Source organism: Halichoerus grypus, chromosome 11, assembly GCF_964656455.1.
Source record: "Halichoerus grypus chromosome 11, mHalGry1.hap1.1, whole genome shotgun sequence".
NCBI classification, from domain to species: Eukaryota; Metazoa; Chordata; class Mammalia; order Carnivora; family Phocidae; genus Halichoerus; species Halichoerus grypus.
Window position 1 is genome coordinate 101,448,921 of NC_135722.1, and position 10,055 is coordinate 101,458,975.

Sequence of the window (10,055 nt, forward strand, 5' to 3'; positions counted from 1 at the left end):
TCCTGAGCTATACTGGAAAGTGGGATAGCATTTAGTTTGCAACTGTTCCCGGTTATTTAATTTTATAAAGTGAATGCAGTCTTTGTGGAAGTATTACTTTTTCAAGACATGATTTCATGGTACATTAGAGATTCAAGCTGCATTGCTGGTGTGCAGTGAATTCACCAAATCAGAGTCCTGTCAGTAGAATGACACATAATGAGATTTGTATTGTGATAATTCTGTTAGCTTTGTCAGTAAGAGCTTACTAATGTCACTGCTTGTTCTTTTGCAAAACCTCAAGATAGCTCTCCGCTCTTCTACCTAGCTTTACTTGGGATTATTAAAAATCAAAAGAAATGAAATGTGGGATAAATCAATATGTTTACTATAATGATATTCTAAGAAAAGCAGAGAACCTATATGATTCACTTAGCTTTTTACTTCCTGACTTTTCCCTTAGGTGGTGTAGATATATCAGAAGAATAAGTAGTTGCTGCTTCTGAATAAGTAATGTTTCTTATCTGACCCTGGACAGACTATTGGCAAAGACTTATTATCCTGAGAGTGGGTTTGGAGAGACTGGCTAATGTATTTTAGAAGTGATTATTTCTAGTAACCTTAGAGCAGCTTTATGATGTCATCTGGCAAGCAGTTGTTTTCAAATAAGCAGAATAATGTATGATTCATGCTTGTCTCTCTTCCTCCACCCTGGAGTTGTAGTGTGCAGTTGAACAACTTTTAGAATTCTTTATTCTATTTCCCCACCATAGGGACAGAGTGTTTTTTGGCCCAAATGAGGGCACAGAAAGGAGAACTTCTGGAAAGATTATCAAGTGCCAGAAACTTTTCCAACATGGATGATGAAGAGAATTACTCTGCAGCAAGTAAAGCAGTCCGGCAGGTGGGCAGCTGCTGTTAGCTCTGGAATTTGTACTCTTTCTCTAGATAATTCCCCCTTGTGTTTTAAGCAGCAAAGAATATGTAGCAGGTAGTTCAGTTGATTCTCTACAACCCCCATCGGAAAATATGGGTACCTTTTACGGTCACGCTTATGACCTTTCCCTTTCCTATCCCACCAAGCCAACAGGAAGCTATCTTTCTGTCCACCCAATAACATGACTAGTTATTAGTAAGTCTGTCAGTTTGGGAAATCTGAAATATTAGCTTTTACCTCAGTGTCCCTCTCTCTCCTACACGATTTGTCATCTTCTTTCTTTTTTTTTTTTTAAATGAGCACATGGTTTTTATTTATTTATTTTTTATTGAAGTGAAAACTAACATTGCAGCTTTCTATTGGTTTCAGGTGTACAATATACTAAATCCACAATTCTGTACATTTCTCAGTGTGTGTGGTTTATCTTCTTACAGTGGTTTTCCCATCCTCAGATAAGTCTACTTTTCATCTAGTAGGGATATCACTAGGGTGACATATTCAAGAAGCTCATACTTTTGATAACTTTACCTCACCTTCCTATAATGCCTCTTTCCCCATAACCATGTGATGAATGTGAATGTGCAGAATAGGAGTTGGCAATAGTCAGCTTCATGTCAGCAGCTGTATTCTCCTGACAGGTACTACACCAGCTGAAGAGACTTGGAATTGTCTGGCAGGATGTCCTGCCAGTGAACATATATTGCAAGGCCATGGGGACTTTACTCAATACAGCAATTTCTGAGATCATTGGCAGAATCACTGCTCTAGAGGTAAGGGCCATTAGATGCCTCACCAGACTTGAGATGGCGGTTCTTGTCTCAAATTGTCGCTTTACTAAGAAAATGATGTTGAAATCTCATTTCTAGTCAACACAGATGGTAGAAGAAATTGCTCGTGTTTTACGTCTAACTCATTATACTGTTATTTTTTTCAGTTCCGTCTTAATTCTGTTTTGCTGGAGACTTGCTAATTTCTGTCTTTTATACTTATATAAGAAAGTAGGATTATACTGCTTCTCCCTTTAGCATCCGTGGGAATTATGAATGAGAAGGCTGGAAACTGGGTAGTCCTTAGATGTATTGTAAAGTATGAAGTCATATATTTATTTAATTTGCAAGTGAACTAAATAATTTGGTGAAGTGAAATGCAGCCTGATGCAGGTACCACTTTTCCAGCACCCTGTTGCAGTTGGGATTATATATGTGAGCCTAGATGCAGGTTGCCTGGACTCTGCCAGCTGATGTCTCTAAAGCATAGATTGGCTAAATCCTTGTTTATAAAAATATCCCCTGCTTTGCAGCAAGCGGTGCAACATTCTGCTGGAGAAATGGGCTCTTTCATGCAGGCAAACTAAATTATTGACAATCTGTTGAAACATATTTTGTGTCATTCTAGCTTGAGGAGTGTTGTCAGAGAGCTGATGATATCTCATGTCTGTTAAGGTGTGCTAAGTTGGTTGGAAAACATGTTGCTGTAGCTGACCCCTTGGACAGCATGCACCAAAGATCTCCCCTTTCCTGACTGCTCAGCTGGCCCAATTCTGTTCTTTTGTGTTCCCTCTCTGCAAAACCAGGACATCTCTACTGAAGATGGTGATAGATTGTATTCCTTATGCAAAACAGTGATGGACGAAGGACCCCAAGTATTTGCACCTTTGTCTGAAGAAAGCAAGAACAAGAAATACCAAGAAGAGGTTCCAGTCTATGTGCAAAAGTGGATGCCATTCAAGGAATTGATGATGATGTTACAAGCCAGCCTGCAAGAAATTGGGGATCGGTGGGTATAACCCTTTTATAGAGGGTTATCTCTTCCTCTCTTTCTCTCTCTCTCTCTCTGTATCTCCAAAGATGGAAAGTATTAGTGCCATTGATAGTAATGCTTTTCTCATTTTCTTAATTTTGCTCAGGAAAGAGTTTCATATTGAGTTGCAGTAGTTGGGGTCTTTGCATGGTCTGTAATAGTGTAGATCTCATTACCACTTTCTCCTGTTTGATAACATAAAGACTTCTTGTTTCATAATATTTTGGTCTTGAACATGTCGTTCTGGCAGGCTGTACCAATGATCTTACATTTGTAGGAAGGACAACCTTCTGACATCTGGATGGAAGTTGTTGCCCATTTTAACCAACAGTGGATACATTTTAAGGTTGACTTTGATTTGTTAACAGAGAAGTGACTTTTATTTGTATGGAATATTCAGCATCAAACCACTGTTTGATCGACCAGCAGTTCTTCTGCAGGGAGTACAGTGGCTTTAGAGATTAAGCATCATACACATAGAGAGGATTCATCTTTTCTTAAGTAAAGTGGATGATGTTTTTTCCCGACACCAGAGACCATCAGTTAATGTTGCTGTGCGCAGTAAATATATGCTTTATTGTATCATACTTGGTGTGCAGAGGTCATTGATGCTGCACAAAAGAGAATAGATATGGGTTAGTTACACATTCGTGGATGCTTTGATTATTGTCTTGGTAAATTATTGATGAGTGTGCATACTTTGCATAGGGAACTCCCTGAGTAGGCCTTAAGGTCCATCTCCATCCTTACAGCTACTTGTCTGCCTGTTTTAGCTTGGTTTATTAGTTTATTACAGATGCTCCAGTGTATTAGACCAGTCATCCCAGATGTGTCTGAGCTGTTCTCAGCATGTATTGTCCATCCTAAAACAATGAAAATGAGATTTCTGCTTGACAAAAATCACATCAAAATACTTCCAACTATATTAGTACAAAATTTGATTTATTTATTTGTTATTTATAAGTCCTTAGTGAGTAATAAGATGTCTTTAGGTAAGACTCCAGAGAGCAGCAAAGAAATTTTCTTTCTGCTGTTAAAGGACCCTGCTGCAGCCTAATAATCATTAATTCTTTGTTGTGAGAATAATCACAGTACTGGTGTATCTTAGCTTCTTGTTTTTTGCCTAGGAAGAATTTTTCTCCTAGAGATTCCAGTAAACCTAAGGATAGTAACTAATTGGGAAACTTCTTACTGAAGAAACTACCTCTAGTCATGTAGTTTAAATGTTTTAACATTATAAAATACACATATGAAGGAATACAGTATACATATGTGTGTGTATACATATATATACACACACACAACATATTTACATATTTACGATTTAAAGAAAACAAGTAAAATATGTGTGTACCCATTACCTAATTTAAGAAAAATATTACCAGTACTGTGAAGACTCCTGTGTGCCCCTCTCCAGACATTTCTCATCACAGGCAGCCACTATCTTGAATTTTGTGTTAATTATTTCCTTTCCTTTCTTTATAGTTTTGCCACATTTGCACATATCCCTGAACAATATAGTTTAGACTTGCTTATGTTTGAACTTTCTATAAATGGAGTCTTCTATAACTTGCTTCTTGTGTTTAATAGTCTGTTTTTGAAATTCACTCATGATGATATGCAGAACTATAGTTTGTTTTCACTGCTGTATCGTATTCTCTTGTACAGATATTTCATTGGTTTATGCTGTTGCTTTACAGTTTCACCAGTATTTGGTATTCTGAGACTCTGAAATTTTTGCTAGTTCATGTGAAATGGTAGTTCATTGTCATTGTAATTTATATTTCCCTAAATTCTAATGATGTTGAGAATCTTTTTATTGATCACTTATTTTCCTTCTATTGTAAAATTCCTGTTCATGGTTTTTGCCCTTTATTCTACAGAGTTGTTTGTGATTTCATTATTGATTAATGGGAGTTTGCTGTGTATTTTTTATACCAGTCCTTTGTTGGTTAAAGTTTGTTGCCTGTGGCTCATTTTTAAAAATAGTTACTGATCCCAAGACTCCATATAACCATATGAGGATGTGGCCATAATTCTCAAGTTCAAACAGGACTTAGTATAGAATGAGGGGGAACAGTTTTGTCTCCTAACCTGGTCTCTTCATCTGACTGTGCTGTTACCAAAATGTCTTGGAGAAGCAGAAATTAAAGAGATTGGGTGGTAGAGCCATCGAGAAGGGGAAGGATGCCAGGATTTGTTTTACTTCCATTTAAGACAAGCATTTGGGAAGAAAGAAGCAGTTTTAAAATCTTGCTTATACAGAGACATAAGAGGAAATTGAATTTTATCTTTTATTTTGCAGGTGGGCAGATGGAAAAGGGCCCTTGGCAGCTGCATTCTCTTCCAGTGAAGTAAAAGCTTTAATTCGTGCCTTGTTCCAGAACACAGAAAGAAGAGCAGCTGCCCTTGCTAAGATTAAATAGCTTGTCTTCCTAAGAAAGCCATGTCTTGACTGTGTGGATTCCTCTCTTGGCATAATTACTGCTTTAAAGACTAATTGGAATCATCCGTTGGTTTCGGTGAACTGGGATATCACGGAAGTCTGACTTCACCTAAGAACACCTTATCTTCTGGCTTGTATGAGGCTTTGTTGAGGAACTGGATGTTAAGATAAGCTGTCAAGTGAAGCACCTCAATTTGTTGACTTTCTAGCCATCCTCCCTTGATAAGAAACTGTAGGGTAGCATTATTTCATGTCGCTTCTGGGCCTTCTGGGAACTGTATCCATTGGAGATGTAGGCCGTGGCCTTGGATCAAGGAATCCAGGGGATTCCAAGAGTCAGGGTGAAGAATTTGTGAGCAAATGGGAGATATATTTTGGGGGGTAGGGGAGCAGTATTTGTCCTTGCCAGAATTAAGAAGACTTCCTTTAATATTTCTTTCCAATAAATAATGCTTTTCAGAGTTAAGGGTGATTGTCTTTAATAACATGGGAGCTTTGACAAAAGAGACCAATGAGTTTTCTGGTCTTCTGTGCCATTCTCTTTACTGACATTTATGACCCTCACAGAGGACTCACTTGTCACCGTCTTTCTTCATAACCCTCTGGTAATTTCTAGGAGTCCTACGACTTCCTTTCAGTTTACATTTTTGTCACTTTTTGCTATTTCAACTAAATTCTGTTTTCTTGGTTGGAATTCTTTTTTCACCTTATTAAACTCCACTGTTTCTGTACCTTATCAAATGGCAAAGGTTTTAAATTGATCACGTTCCTTCAGCACATATATATGCCCCGAGATGCTAACTCTGGGCTCTGTAGCCTAGTCCTTTATTTGCTGGACATAGGTAATTCTTCAGCTCAACTTAATCTGGTTTTAACTCTTTTCAGCCTTTGGAGGTATGCATTATGTCTAGGTTATCCTGGACCTCTGTAGGACTCTTCATACTGAAATAAGGTTTCCTCTCATGAAAAGGGAGTAAAGGGTGTGATTTTTAGATGCTCCAGGCAGACCCGGCCTGGAAGAAGTTTTCAGTACAGTGGGCATGCTTCCTTAGGCTTAACCCATTGATTTCTGGCACACAAGAACAATGATTTTTCCTCCTGTCTTCAAGTGTTCTGCCTTCCCCCCTCGATTCTGGTCCAGCCCCTACCTACTTATTCCGGTTGTTTAGTGTTTCTTTTACCTACGATAGGGGTCGTAGAATAACAAAGAAGGCCGTTTTTGTTTTTAATAACAGAACTCAGCTGTGGTTAATGAAAATCCCTTTGTCTATACTGAGCGTGTCCTACAATGAGAACTCACAGAAGAAAGAACTGCCTGAACCAACTTTAGTTTTTTGAGAACAAAGGAGTTGTCTCTCTTGAGAGAGGAAGGAGCCATTTTCGCGGGTGAAGAAAATACCTGTTTTTGAAAATTCGCACAATTTCAGGTAGCATTCTTCTCTCAGCAATTGAGGGAATGGGGAACTAAGGACAGAACTGAAATAAATGCATCACAGGACTATTACACCGAATAGCAGATTTCTTTTGTTCATAGAAGCTATTCCTGTTGCTTGACAGGTACAGCAATTTGGGGGTGGGATCTCTTGTAACTGAAAAGCACACTTCGCATTCTTTCCCTCCCCTCAGTAGCACAGAAAATTGCATTACAGTTCTTCTGAGGCTGTGTCGACTCCGTCTCAGGACTGTTTCCCCTAATGAACAGTTGGAACACCATGGCGCTCGGAGCAGGCACACTGTGTCTTCTTCTCTGGCCAGGGCAGTGGATAGCTGATGATCAGGTGGATGTTCGTTTTGGTCAGAGATGAGCCATCTGATTGAGCACGTGGGAGTTGGGTTTGTCTGGAAGCTCTTACAGGGACCTTGAAGGTACCTGTTCTGATTGGGAACCCGAGTTGGAATGGGAATGGAACCTGCTTTTAGAGAGCATGCAGATTATGGGAGGAAGGGAACTTTCAGAGGACTCATTTAGTGGCTCTGTGGGCCAACTAAAAAAAACCTCTTTCCAAATAACCAGAACTATACGGATGACGCTAAGAATGAAATTCAAGAAGGTTCCCCACGCTTTTAGGAGAAAGAGTTTTTGTTAAAAATTCGAGACTGCAAACAACTTGAATCTACTTGATAGTGACTTCTGTCACTATGTGGATCCTAGATTGTTGGATTTTCCTCCTGATTTTCCACGGTCAGTTTTGCACAAGGATTTCTCTCTAAAATGGAGATCCTCCAGATGGCACTCTTACCTCAGGCCTGGGAGCATCAGAAGGCATGTAGGTCTGGTCTGTGGAAATTTTGCCCTGGGTGTATATGCTGGCCTGGGTCAGCCCAGGAAGATCATTCAGACTCTGAACAACAACCTTACTAACTAACCTGCAAAATGTTGCCGAACAATCACTTGTGAATAGATCAAACGGTATTTTCTTTGATCAATAACGTTGTTACAGAGGGTGTGGATAGTCTGCTTCCCACACTTGCAAATACTTACGCTATCACTTAAGGCAATGATTCCTGGCCTTTTGGGGGGTTTCGTTCTGTTGTTTGATTTCTCAAGATTTTGTCTATCTTCTGAAAATTCTGAGTGGTATGTGTACACACACACACACACACACACACACACACACACACACACACACACAGGATAGTTTTGTTATAAGAAAACTGGCCCAAAGAAGTTTGCCCAAGTTCCACAGCTAGTTTGTAGCGTGGATAAATGAAGCTGTGTATAGGAGTAACTTCGTGGGGAAGGGGATGTAACTATAAATGCAGGAAGGGCTAAAGCTATTGGAAATTGCCTCACATAACAAAAAGTGGTGGCACAAAGTAGTCTTTTAAAATTGGGTTTTGATGCCCACATTCTTCCTAATCATAGACTTGATCATTGGTTTTGTGATGACTTCCTCCTAAAAATATGCCTTGTCCTAAAGCCTAACATTTCCTAAAAGCAACAAAGCCCCTCATTCTGAGTTTTCTATTATCATATGGCTTAGACAGAATTCCTCCCTTTGTCACGAGGAGTTTGGTTTAAGAATTTTGGGATGTCACATGACATAACTGGGGACAGCCTTAGATGTCTCAAAACCAAGTTATGAAATCTCTGCCTAGAATTTGGGAGGAGGGCAGTAATTCTGACGAGCTATGTATAAGTTCTGCACTCCTCCTCAGAAATCAGGTGCCCTAGATTTCTTGTTTAGTGTGAAAGACTGGGGTGGGAGAAAACTGGTACCAAGACCACAGACACCTACCCCTGCCTTGTCTCAGCCTTCCATGCAGTTCTAAAACTTCCTGCATTCATCCCACCTAGTTTATTGGCTGCCGAGCCTTGCCCTAGTCATTGAACAACCCCCCCCCCACCAACTCAGAACAAAAATTCCTGTCCCTCTGGTGATTTAAATTCCAGTGACAAAGACAGGTAATAAACATAAAGTAAGTAGATTAGATAGTATGTTTGAAGATTTTAAACTTCACTATGGGAAAAATAAATGTAGAGTGATAAATGTGAACTCCACCAGAGTTCCAGAGAAAGGAGAAAAGGGGAGGGAGCTGTCATTCTAAATAGGATAGTCAGAGTACATCTCCTTGAGAAGGAGAGCAAGCTATGTGGCTACCTGGGTGCGGGTAATTCTGAGCAGAGAGACCAGCCCTTGCAAAACCCTAGGATGGGGGGAGTGTGCCTCGTGAACTCAAGGAATAGCAGAGAGTGAGGGAGAGAGTAGGAGGAAGGGAGGTTAGAGAAGTAACAGGAGAAGGTACGATTGTGTACGCCATCATAAGGATTTTGTTTTATTTTGTTCCTTTTTAACTCTGAGTACATAGGAAAGCTTTAGTAGCTTCAAAAGAAAGGGTTGGTGGGGGGAAGCATATATAAAAGTATAGAAAATAGGGGCACCTGGGTGGCTCAGTTGTTAAGCATCTGCCTTTGGCTCAGGTCATGATCCCAGGGTCCAGGGACCGAGCCCCGCATCCGTCTCCCTCTCCCACTCCCCCTGCTTGTGTTCCCCCCATCTTCAACATTTATGATCATACAGGCAATATAACAACTGTGATCATCTGTACCCCTGCTCCGTCCTCCTTGCTCCCACAAACACACTGGATGTTGAAGCAAATGCCAGACAGCGTATCATTTCAAACCCAGGCTCATTCCTGTGTAAAGTCTGAATTTTGTTTCCTTTGAAGCTTTGTCTGTTTGCATCATTCTTTCAGCTCTCATCATTCCCCCTCTCTCTGCTGGCCTCCCTCCCTGTTTTCCCAACCTTACTTCTCCACGCAGGCTCATCCTGTTCCACTCTAACTCCCGTTCCCTGAACACCGGGTGTGAGCTCACAAACACCAAATCACACTTGACAGCTGACTCATCCCACCACTTCCCCTGCGAGTCCTCTCTGCCCCAACCACTTGCTCTAGCTACCCCAATCCCATAGTTTCTGGGTGTTCTAAAGGTGCCCAGTAAAGATTTTCCTCTTGCTGATTGTTTCATCAGAGGATGAGCTCTGCCGTCTTAAAACCAGGTTTTCCTGGGTTTCCTTCACAGAGAATCCAGTAGACATGGTGACCCAGCTCCAGCTGGTGGGTCCGAGGGCTGGCTGTTGGCTGGCATCTGGGACTGGCTTGGTTTAAGGCTGGGCAGCCCCTTTTCCTAAGGTCTGTCTGGGGGTGGGGAGTGGTATGGGGTGTGAAGTAGCCGCTACCTGGCTTCTGTCTCCCATTCCCATTTCTCTGACTTTAGAAATGCTGCTTTAAAAGAACAGTAATTGTTTTCATTTGCATGAAGGGCTCCATTTATGCTTGATTAACATGCAGGATGATAAAAATTTTGCATAACATTAAGTATGTCAGATTAACCCTGTTATCAATTTCATTGCATTTCAATACCAAGCTCTGTTCCTAAATGCAAAGTCT

The 10,055-nt window shown here is 40.5% G+C and overlaps 1 protein-coding gene across 1 annotated transcript in view; it reads left to right on the plus strand.

Annotated features, from left to right (window-relative positions):
- ZW10 (zw10 kinetochore protein) overlaps window positions 1–5,623 on the plus strand; it is a 31,869-nt gene extending 26,246 nt beyond the window's left edge. The window contains exons 13-16 of the mRNA XM_036088174.2: window positions 753–883; window positions 1,555–1,686; window positions 2,490–2,692; window positions 5,022–5,623. Coding sequence (XP_035944067.1) covers window positions 753–883; window positions 1,555–1,686; window positions 2,490–2,692; window positions 5,022–5,142 — 587 coding nt within the window. The 3' untranslated portion in view covers window positions 5,143–5,623. The remainder of the gene's footprint in view (window positions 1–752; window positions 884–1,554; window positions 1,687–2,489; window positions 2,693–5,021) is intronic.
- Window positions 5,624–10,055: the final 4,432 nt, after the last annotated feature.